Genomic DNA, 15,883 nt, shown 5'->3' on the forward strand with positions numbered 1-15,883 from the left:
TAAGACTAGCGCGCAGTCTCCGAGTCTCTAGTGGCTCCCAGCCTAATTCGTATAACATCTGTGTTACGCCTTCTGTACGCCCGCAGCAGTAATTGGCGAATCCAAAGCTTTTTATTTGATTAAGTTCACGGATTTAGTCTTTCTGCAGCGCGTCTCATACGCTCGGTGCATGTTCAAGGTATGGCATGACTAGTGCGAGATAGCGCCTCTTTTTTACTTTTTCATCCGAAAACTTTCCCACAATACGCTTGACGAATACTAGCTTCTTCAGGACTCGTACTTAAATATTTATTATACGTGCTCCCTAACTATATCCATGCAGGCGTGGAGAGATGCAAAATCACAAAGCTGTCCTCCGGCATAAATTTTTACGTACTTCGTTAAGAATGAAAGTTACAGAAAAATGTCATCTATTTTATGCATTAAAAATTAGAACAATCCCTTTCATAAATAAATATATTTGAAATTAGATTGCTTCACACAAAAACAATCAAATTCACGGAAACTTATCCATTACACACTGTAATAAGATACACACACCTGAAGAAATTTTCCACTCTATTTTATTCGCTCAACCGGTTTCAGCGTTCACGCGTCATTATCAAGAGCTGTCTGTCCGTGAAAATAAAATGGTGTGGAAAATTACTACAGCTGTTTTGTATCTTATTACTGTCGATGAATTTACACAAAGTGAACTCGTCAACAATCGCTCTCATTTCACACTGTTTTAACAGTTCATTAAAACCTTGTTTTTCTTGCAATTAAGAAACATTCTAATGAGTTTAGAGTAGCTTTGAGATGTAGTTGATTTACGAAATCGTGATGATTACTCAACGTAATTAGTTATTTATTATTGATTAGAAGGTAACGAATTATTTTCTAAACATATCCCATCTCGCCCCGGCTTTCACTAAATACCTGCCCTAAAACCCAACTACACACATTTAAATCCCGTAGTCCAAGTCTACAAATGTAGATATGAATGGAAAAGAACGTGTGTACAAGTTAGTTGAATGTATTCAAATTGTGATACACATGAGCATCTCTAAACGTATCAATCATGAACTGGCTTAGATGACCACTTTCGCTTTAGAATTAATTGATTATGTTCTTCACCAACCTAATCCCCAATTCCCACTGAAATTTTTCTTGAAAATCCGCCTCGAGGACGTAGGTGCAATTCGATTCGGAGAACTGAATCAACGCAGATTCTAATATTATTTTGACGAGATGAACGTCTATGGCCACATGCTGATTCAGGAATATAAAATACACCCAGAAGGAAAAAGGTAGAGAGTGATTTGTCAAGAGTTCATGACACTAGGATCTTCACAAATGGTAAGCGTTCTTTTGTAAATTCTTCACATATGCTTCCAATGTTTCTGTGTTGTTTTATAGCTCCGAACTTTACCGCAATATAAATGGGCTGTCCCGAAATTATCACGGATTATCGGAGATATAATATAAAATGCTACGAGTTTTCTACTTCCATAGATCGACGAAGACTCTGCACATAAGAACGGAATATAAAATAGTTTGAGATGGATCCCAAACAAAACAACACATGAGGGTACTATTTAGGTGCAAAAATGAAGTACTACTCAGGCTAAATAATAAAGATCGAAAACGTAATAGCAATTCTGTCATGATTTACGGGCTATACACCGCATTGTTTGATGCCTGATGACGGAAGTTTCGCCGGGAATCCCACCAGCATCTTCGGGTCAGGAGTGGGACTCCACTTCAGACCTGAATACGTTGGCGGGATTGCCGTCTTCAAGCGTCAAACAATGCGGTGGAAAACCCGGAGACCATGACAGCATTAAATACTCGCCGCGCAAGGCCTTCGCAAGAACACTGAGCAATGCATTCATTATTATTTTTGGGACAATACCGAATTTTGATTATTTTTTATTTCACCGTTGCAGTTCCCCAATGATAGAACGAGATAATCTAGTAATAGAAAATACAGTACAATAACCATAATCGTTATCATTAATTTCGTTATCTACTTTGATTCAAACCCTATACAGTAGAGAGATATGGCGTCACTGTACGTATTTAATTGCAAAATTGTACCTTAAAAAGCTTTAAGTGCATTGTGCTTGTTTGCTATACGCGTTCAATAACCCGGCTATGCCATATGTGTCGTATTACCAAGATCGCGCTGTACATAGTCTCCAATCGCCGTAACGTAAGGAATCACGTCACAGGCACGAGACAAATTGCTTTGTTGGTTTGCTAGAACGGGAGGATAGTGACCAACCCTATAGCCATGGAAAAATGTATTTCAAAATCGATTTTTCGAGCAATCAATTTTTTAATCGAAATGGAAGGCTCGACATTTTTAAACAAAAATCGACATTGGAAACAAAAGATCGATTAATTAAAAAAATCGACGGTTCTTTGTTTTTTTGAAAAACATACAGCAGGAAAAAAATTTGTAGAGTAATTTGAGTAATAGGAAAATTAAAAAAAACTAATGAGAATGCATTACTGAATTATCAACAATAAAAAATGACAAATGCACGTAGATAAAATTTCGGTAACCCCCGTAGGAACAATGCGGCTTCACTAAAAGTTTTTAAAAATATCAACTAGTTGAGATGCTTTCTTGATTATCGTGCGCGTACCTTCCCAAATTTACCGTTTTGAAGAAACGCCTTTCAAATGGAACGTATGAAGTTATCACAGGCCGGTAGTGACGCGGCTGAGATCAAACGAAATGGTCAAGTGGGAAGTTGAAAATACGAGTTTGAATCGAAACTCGAAGATAGATTTCCTCGGTCGCTGACTGATAAAACTAGATTTTCGATTTAAATCGTAATCGATTTTCCAATCACCACAACCATAGCCACTAAAACGGGAAACCGGTCACATACACTCGAAGGACACTTTGCGAGGGTTGAATAAACGTCACTACGGTTGCCTCGGTTGACATACCGCTCCCACACGTAATACACAATACTCACTCCTCAACAGTAAATTCTTCTCGGGATTTCTTTCGGGTAATCTCAATCTCCATCGCTGGCATCGCTGCCGACGCTCCGATGAAATCTTTTTCCAACGTAATCAGGGACGATAGAAAATTATCGGCCCTGATGACGATGGAAAAGGATTTCATCGAAACGTCGGCAGCGATGGAAAATGAGGAGACAACCCGGATGATAACCCGAGAAGAATTTACTGCCACCATTGGACCAAGGTCGGATTCGGCCTCAAATTTTGGGGTGGGGTCTGATCTGGGTTCTGGGAGTAAGGAATACACCTCGAGAGAAAGGGGCGTTCTCAGGTGTAAAATGTTTTAAAATGACAATTTTTTACGCATTTTGGGTCCTATAATTTTATTATTAACAACAGATGAAATTGAACATTTTTTTGTATTTAAGGATAGAAAAAACTATTAAACTAACAATATCAAAAAATTTAGGCAAAATTTTGGGAGGTGTCATGACCCCTGTGACCCCCCCACCCTAAATCCGCCACACCATTCGCCGGGATCTAGTAAAGTCCTATTCACTCCTGGGGCTCTACTCAGGAGAAAATGCTCGGGATAGAGCGATGGTAAAGTTAACCTGGGCGGGATATGTGTGACGCGTTACACTTATGTGTGCTTGTGAAGGGGTTTCGGTTGAGAGGATGGAAATCATTGGTCACTGCTACGATTATCCGTTCCAACAAACTTACACAGTGATTTGTCTCGTACCAGTGACATGATCCCTAAAGATACGGCCATTGGAGACCACTTTTCTGTTTCAGTATTGAAGCCGAAGAACTCACCTTTAACTGCTCTCTGAGATGATCTTGATTTCCCCTCTGAGAATGAAAACCGCTAAAGATAAGGAGAGCGAGGCATAATAGTTAAAGATAACATACGTTCACGCTCATCAATCAATTTCAGTAAGTTGCGACAACTTCGAAGCACAATCTGCCAACTGGCATCAAACTGAGAAATTGATAAACCCTGAAACTTTGTTTCCGCGAAAGCCAAGTTCTTCAACCAGACGATCTTCAGCAGCTGAGATACCCGTTAGCGACAATGGATTCGATGGAAGGCAATCACCAGGCCAATGTTTATTAACACTATGCCACGTGCCGCTCCGATTCGCAGGCAACCGAACACACCTTTGAGGACCTTATCCGGTAATTAACGCGCATATAAAAGAAAACTCCGCTCGGCTTGGCTAGTTGAGGCGACAACACAACCACTAGCCACTAAGCTCATTCGCTAGCACGCGCACCGGTAGAATTTACACTTCTCGGAATACTTCACACACATCGCAAACACCCGCCCCTCCCTGACAGATCAAACTGAAAACACTTAGCTATAAACTAACTTCCTTTAAATCGACAGACGTTTGCGAGGCATCAGCTGGCACACAACTCGGTAATATTCTCCGTCATGCGAATCGTGGTGGTCTTCACTGCTCCAAACCGAAATCGCGACGCGTGCTTTTCGCACGGACATTAAGTAGGTCCGCATATCCATTACAATATACGATTCGAACGTTTCGCTATTAACACCCCATCTAGTGGGTGCATCAACTTCAATTCGCAAGCGTGGAAAACTATTCCGAAATCCCTCAATCGGGATTAAAATCGTGGAAGGAAAAGCCGACCGCGACCAACTTTTCCGTGATCTGCAAGTTGCGAGGTAAAGAGTGGTCCTCTACCTCTATGTATCCTAAAAAAGTGATACATTATACTTCCGAAACGTAGATAATTTAAATAAGGAGATAAGACCCTGGCTCGTATTAATAATTCATTGACAGATTATTCTCACTTCGTTCAATACTGCGCTATTATAGTGTGACTTTGACAAAATTGGTTATAAAATTCGATAAGAATGTCAGAAAAGAAAATACACAATAACTTTACAGATAAGACAGTTATCGACCCAGAAGAGGATGCAATGAAAGATATAAAATTCGTGGACGAGGATTCGGAGGACGATGCGGTGAAGGAAGAAGATAAGACTATCAATAAGGAAGCAACATGCATTGAAGAAGAGAAGAAAATATACAACCCAAAGAAAGAGAAGAGGAGAAAGAAGAAATGGAATAGAGCCGACAAAGCAGATGGTAGGAAAAAAGGTAAGAGGTTTTAAGTGGAATGGAGTAAAAATATTTACCAATGATAGCCCCTTTTTTCTCTCGCTACGAAATTTTTTTAGCCCAGTGGCATGGGCTAGAAAAAATATTGTGACCCCAAAAATTATACCAATATTGAGGAATTTCATAGTCCTAACAGTGCAAATTTCTCGAGTTTCCCGGTATCCAACGTTCCGGCACTCAACTGGGCTACCTTCATCAGGGAATAACGTAAGACTATACAGAGCCGGCCTCGGTGGCGGCGGGGTAACGTTCTCGCCTGCCAAACAAGAGGTCGCGGGTTCGAATCCCGCCTGGATAGGTTTCCCCGGTCCAGGGCATGGTCGTTTGTATACGTTTACTTGTTAAATTTGTTGAATACCCCGGTGTAAAATGGCCAATAAGGGCTGTATCCGGTGGTTTGAGAATAAAATAAAATAAATGCTCCAAAAATGGAATATTCCTCGCGACCACCGGGTGTTAAAATACGCCACTGGGCTAGAGAAAATGTTCTAATGAAGAGGAATATGTGTGTATCATTGTGCTGTAAATATTTTCACTCCATTCCATTTAAAACTCTTACCTTCTCCCTTCCATCTGCTGTGTCGCCTTTCTTCTTTCTCCCCCTCTCTTTCTTCGGATTGTGTTCTTTCTTCTCTTCGTCCATCCCGTTTGCTTTCTTACCATCAATATTCTCTTCTTCATTCACCACTTCCTACTCTAAATCGTCAGATAATCTTTATTTCCTCCACAATAGGCATATTGACATGAAAAGCAGTTGCACATTTCTTCATATACTATTAATATTTGCGGAAAAGTTTAAATACATTTCATTTCAAAATCCCTAAAACTGTGTTTCTGCGGAAGGTAAGCCTTAATCGATCTTCAGCAGCTGTGACACCTGTTGGCGACGATGGAGGACAATCACGAATCATCAATGTTTATTTACACTTTGCCACGTGCCGCTCCCCTTCGGAGTATACAAACAAACCCTTGGGCACCCTTACCGGAAATCGGAACGCTAGCCGAGACGACAACACGACGATCAGCTCCTCCTTAACTACCACGGGCTCCTGTGGTATTTTGCCGCGCCTCCGCGCCTCTCGGAAGTTTTACACCTCCTCCCACTCCTCACAACACCCGCCCCTCCTCATAGATGAACCTCTGCACACCTACCTATGCACTCACAGCCCTCCGTCCCCAGTCGTTTGCAAACTACCAGCTGTCACGGAAGACGACACTCGACAAATATCTCCGTATTACGAGTCGTGGTGGTCATCACCGCACAGAACCAAAAATCGCCACGCGTGTTTTTCGCACGGGCATGGAGAACAAGTTTCCATTCAAATATAAGATCCGAACGTCTCGGTATCTCATTCGCGAAATGATTCAAGTCGCAGCCGGAAAAAAACATCACACGTCACTTACTCGCGTTCAAATTCGTCAAAGGAATAGCCGAGGGTGGCGTATTATTTTTCCGCGCTCTTCAATTTGCGAGATAAAAGAGTGGTCTTCTATCTCCACCTACCCCTACTAGAGTGATAAGTATTACTTCCGCAGAGAGCATAATTTTAATTACCGTTGAAGACCAAGGCTCGAGATAATATTTATAGGATAGGATCTCCTCAATCCATACAATACTGTGCGATGGTAGAGTGACTCTCACAAATAGTGCTATAAAATTAGATCAAAAAACAAAATGTCGGAAAAGAAAATTACCATTCAACTTGGAGAAAAGGCAGTTATGGACCCAGAAGAGGATGCTATGAAAGATATGAAATTCATGGACGATGACTCGGAGGAGGAAGTGGTGAAGGAAGAAGAGAAGAATGATAATGATAAGAAAGCAAACGGGATGGACGAAGAGAAGGAAAAATACAACCCGAAAAAAGAGAGGAGGAGAAAGAAGAAAGCCGACGTAGCAGATGGAAGGAAAAAAGGTAAGAGGTTTTAAGTGGAATGGAGTAAAAATATTTACCTATGATAGACACATTACTCTCTCGATATGAAATTTTTTCTATCCCAGTGGCATTGCTTAACTACCGGTGACCCCAAGAATTATACCGATAGTGAGGAATTTCATAGTCTTGACCCTGGAAATATAATTCCTCGAGTTTCGATCCAGATGAAAATATACACGTTATCCAACGTTTCGGTAATCAACTCGGCTACCTTCATCAGGGAATAACGTAGAACTAGAGGAAGATTGCCTAAACCATACCGATTAAAAAAAAACGAATTAACTCAAAAATAAGAGACGCAATATATTAGTTTTTAAAACCGCTTAATATGAGGAGGAATGTCTTTTCTCTCACAACTTTTGGGGACAATCGACTCCAATTTAATACAAGTATAAAAATTCAATTTCAAGCCTCTGCAAACGGTGCGCTAAAGGCAACCGGTTTCTCAAATTGCCAAAATGGAGACCGTAATTAGGAAATGATATTTCAACGACAATGTGAGGCAGAGAGGAAAGTCATTTATGTTTTTTTTAATCCCTGAACAGGGAAACATGTGCATTAAAATACCCGTAACATAAGGAACGAAAAAATTTAAATAAATCATATCTTTGACATTAATAATAGATGTAGTTTTTTGCTTGATAAAAATCGGCAATAATTGAACCAAAATTTATTAGTCTCATGTATAAGTGTGTATGCTTTGGAATAGCATTTTCACGGCAGCTTTTTTAATACTTCTTGCATCGCAAAGCAGTAGAAAGACGTGGTGCGATTTGGTAGCGACTGCAATTTTTTATGAAATCATTTCCACTGCCTAAACACAAGATCATACCACGCTGTTAAAGCACTAAATGAGACTCAATAGAATTCAAAAATATGATCTGTAGCTAAAACTATGTAAATAAAACTTATTTGATTTCATATTCATGTGAAAAGAAGAAAGATATAGGAGAAGAGCCACTTCTTTTCTTAATATCTAAGCACCTGACTTATCACTACACAGGAGGCCACAATTGTAGTGTGGTGTGCTTGTTGACGCAGGAAGTTCCAAATGAAGCCATTAGATTACAGAAATATCTAATACATTGGTTTCTAGGATGGCGGTGTTATTTGGGAAGCGGTGAGATTTAGGCAACTGTCCCCTATGCATGCTCTAACAATGGAATATTCCACGCGACCACCGGGAGTTAAAATACGCCACTGGGCTAGAGAAAATTTTCATATGAAGAGGAATATGTGTGTATCATAGAGCTGGAAATATTTTCACTCCATTCCATTAAAAACTCTTACCCTTTCCCTTCCATCTGCTGTGTCGCCTTTCTTCTTTCTCCCCCTCTCTTTCTTTGGTTGTGTTCTTTCTTCTCATTGTCCATCCCGTTTGCTTTCTTACCATCAATCTTCTCTTCTTCCTTCACCACTTCCTCCTCTAAAACGTCAAGGTAGATAATCTTTATTTCCTCCACGATAGGCAAAACTGCGAGAGCTAAGGAGAGCGACACATATCATTTATAAATATAAAAATACGTTCCACCATATCAGTCAACTGCATTAAATGTTTCACATAACATAGAACCTTTGCACGGGAACATATTTACACCGAAGTATGGACTCTCTATATTATAAATGCACACCAAATTACACTAATGAACGCTTAATATGATATAAGTTACACAAATAGTTCTCCCGTGAGCATTTTAAAAGTTCCGACAACCTTTAAGATTAAATGGCACTGGCATCAAACGCGAAATTGACAAAACCCCTGATTCAACCGAAGTTCAACCGATTTAGGAGTGACGTAGTGGAAGTATTATATTGGCATGAAAGGCTGTTGCACCTTTCTTCATTTATTATTAATATTTGTGGAAAATTTTCAAATCCCTTAAACGATGTTTCCGCGGAAGGTAAGCCTTAATCAATCCTCAGCAACCGAGACACCTGTTGGCGACGATGGATTCGCCGGAAGACAATCATCAATGTTTATTTACACTTTGCCACGTGCCGCTCCCATTCGGAGTATACAAACAAATCCTTGGGCACCCTTACCGGAAATCGGAACGCTAGCCGAGGCGACAACACGACGATCAGCTCCTCCTTAACTACCACGGGCTCCTGTGGTATTTTGCCGCGCCTCCGCGCCTCTCGGAAGTTTTACACCTCCTCCCACTCCTCACAACACCCGCCCCTCCTCATAGATTCACGTCTACCTATGCACTCACAGCTCTCCTTCCCCAGTCGTTTGCAAACTACCAGTTGTCACGGAAGACGCAACTCGACAAATATCTCCGTATTACGAGTCGTGGTGGTCACTACCTCACAGAACCAAAAATCGCCACGCGTGTTTTTTGCGCGGGCATGGAGAACACGTTTCCATTCCAATATAAGATCCGCACGATTCGGGATCCCATTCGCAAATCGATTCAAGTCGCAGGCGGGAAAAAAAAAACATCACACGTCCCTTACTCGCGTTCAAATTCGTGAAAGGAATAGCCGAGGGCGGCGTATTAATTTTCCGCGCTCTTCAATTTGCAAGATAAAAGAGTGATCTCCACCTACCCCTACTAGAGTGATAAGTATTACTTCCGCAGAGAACGTAATTTTAATTACCGTTGAAGACCAAGGCTCGAGATACTATTTATAGGATAGGATCTCCTCAATCCATACAATACTGTGCGATGGTAGAGTGACTCTCACAAATAGTGCTATAAAATTAGATAAAACAAAATGTCGGAAAAGAAAATTACCATTCACCTTGGAGAAAAGGCAGTTATGGACCCAGAAGAGGATGCTATGAAAGATATGAAATTCATGGACGATGATTCGGAGGAGGAAGTGGTGAAGGAAGAAGAGAAGAATGATAATGATAAGAAAGCAAACGGGATGGACGAAGAGAAGGAAAAATACAACCCGAAAAAAGAGAGGAGGAGAAAGAAGAAAGGCGACACAGCAGATGGAAGGAAGAAGGTAAGAGTTTTAAGTTGGAATTAAGCGCAAAATATTTCCAGCTCAATGTTACAACCATATTTTTGTCCATATGAAAATTTTCCCCTGTCCAGTGGCGTAGCTAAGCTCCCGATGGTCGCTTGGGAATATTCCATTGCTGTAGCTTTTGCCGTCGCCTTTTAATATATTTTCTCCTGTACCGAGCCGGATAAAAATTACCATGGCAAAGAACGTTTCGGCATTAAACTCGATTACCTTCATCAGGGAGATACTTCGGGGGCTAACGGTGACTTGTTTTTAACGCCTGGTTATATTCTACATTCGCCGTACAATTATGCAGGTACATTTTTGTGCTCATGATTATTGTCTGATCAATTAAGTCCAACTGATTCAGACGTTATACAGAGAAATTTCGACGCATTGAAATGAAAAGTATTAGCACTTTTCCACAATAATTGTAAATAAGTATTTAATTGGTAATATTAATAAATTGTGATAATAATTAATTATAAGTAATTGTATATTGCAATTAATTTCATTTCAATGCGTCAGAGCAATGTTTAATGCACAGCAACAATTCTCCTTGACGACGGGAGAGGACATTGAGAATCAAATAATGGTACACAACGTATCTCTTTGACGACTCGAAAATAAAAAAAGAGTAAGTCTTGTATTGGTGAATGGTGGCGTTCGGTCGAGTGATCGGTATCTTTCTTTTTGAATACATATCCAGGGCAATTGTGTTTGCAATTTTTGTTCATTTGATTTATAAAGTAATGGTACGTGTCGTAGCTTCCGATTTTTTTCCAGAGTACTCATCAAGGAAAATTAAGTTTATGAATTACTTGTTAATCTGACTCGTGAATTAAAACGAAATTTTCACCTGCTTTAAGGGTTTTAACTGAAAGTAGTATATTTATTTACTATCTATAACTTAAACCCGTGCGAGTTAATTTTTAAATGTATGAATGCGTGAATAAAAAAATGCACCCTTTAACCAGCCAACCCGTGCAAATGCATCTACAGGTACCTCTCCTTTTTCGATCATTGGATCATAAATTTTCCAATACGATCCACCCAAATCGTTCACGCGTTTGGAAATTTACTCGTACGGGTTAATGAACCGTGTAACCAGGCCTTCATACTGGAAGCCCCCCACAGCCATGTGTCTCGTGATTGCCGTACGTTTTTCAGAATATGCCCGCCTTCTCGTGATTTCTTCTCAATGAAATTCTCACACCCGCAACTCACACTTAAAGAAAAGAAAGAGGAAACTACAAAAAGAGAGAAAGATTTAGGACTTCCGAAAGTAATCACGAAACACCTGACTGAAACGGGAAGGGTTAACAAGCGCGGAAACCTATTGTCCCCGAAGTCGGAGAAATGAAAGTACCCAGGTCGAGAGTCGAAACGTATGATACCACGGCTCTTCTAACCCAGCTGAAAACCCGAGAAATTTCTCACGCAAATTTCATCGGGAAAGCACCAATCCTTCTTTTCACCCGTCATTTGATCAATTAAGAATGTTACAAGGAACAATTTCCAATTTTTTTCTCCATTTTTGAGCATTTCTTCAGCTGCCCTCTATTAGTAACGCCACAGTAATTCAGCCGAGAATGTGAAGCAGTCAAGTCATTCTCTTTCTATGTGGACTTTTGGGGGATATAAAGGACAAGATGACGTAATGCTGCCGAACATTTTATGACCCCAGATGACATTATCATTCACATTACTCCCCAAAGAAAGGTCGATGGGGATGCATCACAAGGCTCGTTTCCTGGCGTATAAACTGGGTGCAGAAACTGCCACAGACCAGGCAGTGGTGCATCGTTTGAATAGCGAACTTCCGCTAGAGAACTGTCACTCAACATGATTAACCTTGACTTGAACAAAGATCCTCCAATTTTGCACTGAGCGCTTTACGGTTACGTTACCAAATCATGTTGCCCTGTGCCATAATTTTTCTGGCAGCATTACACCGTCTCTTTCTTAATACTCCAAAAAATATAAATATACATGTATTTTACGCAATTATAATCCGCTCTTTTTTGAACTACCAAGTGAAATTCACAGTGACAAATATATTGACCCCTTGAACATGGTTCTGTGGGGCTTGAAGTTCTGATGGGCATAAAGACCCATTGCTTCTCTTACTGCTTGGATCAGCCCCGCTGGGCCAGTCTTACTGCTGATGCCCTTTACAATCTTGCTTGATACCATAAAAACTGATTTTACAAAGTTTTAATGGGAACACAATCAGAATACCTCCTCGGCTCGGCTAAAAATAGACGATGAAAAAAAACAGAACGATGATGGAATGAACCAATCGCTGTGACTTTCACACGAGTAATTTAATTTTGAAGAGAAAATTAGGTAGGGGCGAAGTAGTTCACCTATCCAAACATTAGTGACTTTCATGCCTGTGCGTCAAATCTGACGTTATCTCCATCAGAGCATCGACAGAGTACCAACAACCTGAAATAAACAGTGGATTAGCGAGCAGCGATCAGATTCCAAATTTCAAAACGTTTGCAAATATAAACACACAAAGGCTAAAAACAGGTGAAATAAAGGGAGGTAAACTAGTGTAACTCGCCTTAGAAACATCACATCCTATACGTCCGTGACGTATGCGCTCAACGTCCACACCAGGATGCAGATAGTCAACATGGCTTCTTTCGAAGTTATTTCCATCGCACAGCGTTTACAATACCTCACAGACGATTGAAATACTTCAAATCTTGAGAGTAATTTAGAGGAGCTGGTTTTCAATTTTTTTATGAATCGTCTGAATGTCTATCGGATTTATCTTTCAGAAATCTTTCAAACCCATGTGCAGTTTTACTCCCGCATACGTTCTGAAAACCGATATTTGCCAATTTTCATGGAGAATATCGTCAAGGACTATCTTAATCAAATAAAATGAGTAGGCGCAATGATGTTAGAACGTATTAATCGAAGTGTGCTGGATTTTATAAGAGTGTAAGTATAAATATGTAATTTAAGCACTTTAGTAAGACGTAACTTCATTTGAAGGATATAAGGTTTTCCCGGCGAATAGACTGGAGGAAGAGTTCTCGGGTTCCTCGATAACTATTCCTCCATAACATCATTTGTATTGCTCAAACAGTCATAATCTTACATTAAGAAAAATGATAATCTATTGCCGGCTTCGTGATGTTTGGAAATACTGAAATAAATAAAAAAATTAAGAACACAATTACACATTATAATATTCATCGCAATGTGACGGCCAAAATAGATGCTTCCAATTCGACAGTCTAAGAAGTTTCTTCCGAAAGCGTAAAATCGAAAAGTTGGCCACCTGATTCACAGGCAAACATTTCTAAAATGCGTCATCTTTCAGTTGGAAACCGCCAAGGGACAGAGAAAACGTTTTGCTCTCTTAACGAGCTCCTTGAGCATTCGGCGAGAAATTCGACAACAAAGCCGCTCTCCGCAAGTCAGCTGTTCAATCACCTGTTCAGCGTACCACGGCGTAAGACGCATTTGTCATTCTTCAGTTAAAAAAAAGAGTAAATGTGTCCATCTCTCAGCGATCTAATCGTTTTAACGACCAGCCGCAACAGTTAACACATCACTTGAAAACTTGGGAAACCATGAACGGAAACGCATACACTTCAGTGCGCACTTAAATACTGCATCATTATTCTTTCTTCCAACAAAAAAACTATTGCTTGATCTAGGACATGTGGATTTTTTTATGAATTACATTTGTTTAATCCTCTTACTGCAAGTCTTCTTTCTGGGTTACTAGTAGGTACGATAAGCGGAGCGTTAATTATCAAAATGTACCACTAGAGGAAATAAAAAAAAACATTGTGAAGCTCTTTTTGGATATCTTATTGCATTGAAAAATTTTAAATTTCAATTTAAAATTTAATACTCATTGAAATAAGTAGCAGCGATTGCAGCTGATACATCGACCCGCCACATTTTTCCCCCGATACGCAAAAGCCGATGTATCAGCCAGCTGCACCAGCAAAGAGGGTTCATTGAGAACCATCACCATATTATTTTCAATTCCAGGCAATGATTAATTGACAACCAATATAGTTTACATAACATTTAATACGCTTCGTCACGAGAAGAGGATTCCAGACGACACTAGATAATACCTTCAAAACAAAAATAAAATTCACGCGGTCACGCGACGCACTATAATTCATTGCGACAGATTAATGCCTTCGGCAATAAAATAGAGAAGATGTCTTAACGGCGATTGTTCACCAAGAATGTGAATTGTACATGTTTCGAACACAACATCGAATTCAATTTTTTGAGTGCCCCAGATTAATGCCTTCGGCAATAAAACAGAGAAGATGTCTTAACGGCGATTGTTCACCAAGAATGTGAATTGTACATGTTTCGAACACAACATCGAATTCAATTTTTTGAGTGCCCCAGATTAATGCCTTCGGCAATAAAACAGAGAAGATGTCTTAACGGCGATTGTTCACCAAGAATGTGGATTGTACATATTTCGAACACAACATCGAATTCAATTTTTTGAGTGCGGTATTATTCGAAAACAAATCGTACATAATGATTAATTGACAACCAATATAGTTTACATAACATTTAATACGCTTCGTCTCGAAAAGAGGATTCCAGACGACACAACATATAATTCAATTTTTTAGATTGTTTAGATAGACTTTAGAAAACTGTACTTGTACAGCTTTAGGAACAGTGTACTTTTAAAAAATGTATTTGTCAATTTTTCACTGGTTTTTGAGCACTTATTTTTTCATTGCTTTCTTTTTGATACCTCCAGTGTAGGATTAAACGATTAAATAAACTTAACTGGACAACATTTCGTTTCATTCATAAAGCAATTTTTATTTTTTATGAAGTGATTAAATTTGGTGTCAGTTAATATGTCTATGTTGCGCCAAGACCTGACGATGCTTTATAAATAAAGTGCAACACTGACCAGGCAACATTATTTTTAATCATTGGACCATACCCTCAAGAAATTTACAAAAGTCATTGCTTTAAATCAACAAATTCTGAAGGCTGCCTCTCATCGTGGCAGCCACGCGTCCCTATGCAACGCAATTTCTTTCTGCCTTAATATGATCAGTCCATTGGTTTCCTTACATCCACTTAAGACTTACAATATGTGTTACAAGAAATGAATGACTTATGATACGCCCAAAAATTTTTATAGCTCGGATCTTTTGTCTTACACGTTAATTCTTTAACTTCCTATAGTCAGTAGTTAAACATTTGATGTCGAAAAATTCCCCAAATCCCATCCGCCTATCAAATCGCTCACTTCAATTTCACATTTTATCTATGTCTGCCGCAAGCCGCCAACATGCATGTGGCAGGCAGCCGTTAACAAACGAAAAAGAAATCCTCCAACGAAATTACGCCTAACATTTATTTAAGCCCTTTATTGTTCGGGAGAAAAACGAATTCTCGTAACTATCCGTTTGGCAAAATATCTCCCAAAATTTATCGTTTCAGACTGACCTAGAAATGAAGTGTGGTTCTAATATGATCTTCTCCGTGTCGCTGTGAAAGATATCCATTCGCAATTGTTCACGAAATCAAAGGCTGGCACGTGGCCTCTGAATCTCAACACGCTCCCGGCCTTTTTCGTTTATAATCGGTGGAACACTGTCAAAGTAAGCCCGTAGCAGCTTTTGAATAAACGCGTTGCTTTCCTTGGTATTTTATTAAGTTCACGGATTACGTCTTTCTGCACTGGATCCCATATACTCGCTGCATATTAATGGTGTGGCCGGACAAGTGTGAAATAGCTTCTCTCTTTTACTTTTTCATCCGAAAATCTTCCCATAACACGCTTGACAAATCTTATCTTCTTTCGTTCAATCTTAGCTCAGAATCCTAGCATCTTGG

The 15,883-nt window shown here is 39.7% G+C and overlaps 1 protein-coding gene across 1 annotated transcript in view; it reads left to right on the forward strand.

The window, feature by feature from the left end:
- Positions 1 to 9,292: 9,292 nt before the first annotated feature.
- Positions 9,293 to 15,883, forward strand: part of LOC124154543 (facilitated trehalose transporter Tret1-like) — a 146,818-nt gene continuing 140,227 nt past the window's right edge. Inside the window, exon 1 of the mRNA XM_046528345.1 lies at positions 9,293 to 10,012. Coding sequence (XP_046384301.1) covers positions 9,773 to 10,012 — 240 coding nt within the window. The 5' untranslated portion in view covers positions 9,293 to 9,772. The remainder of the gene's footprint in view (positions 10,013 to 15,883) is intronic.

Source organism: Ischnura elegans, chromosome 2 (assembly GCF_921293095.1).
Source record: "Ischnura elegans chromosome 2, ioIscEleg1.1, whole genome shotgun sequence".
In the NCBI taxonomy this organism is placed as follows: Eukaryota; Metazoa; Arthropoda; class Insecta; order Odonata; family Coenagrionidae; genus Ischnura; species Ischnura elegans.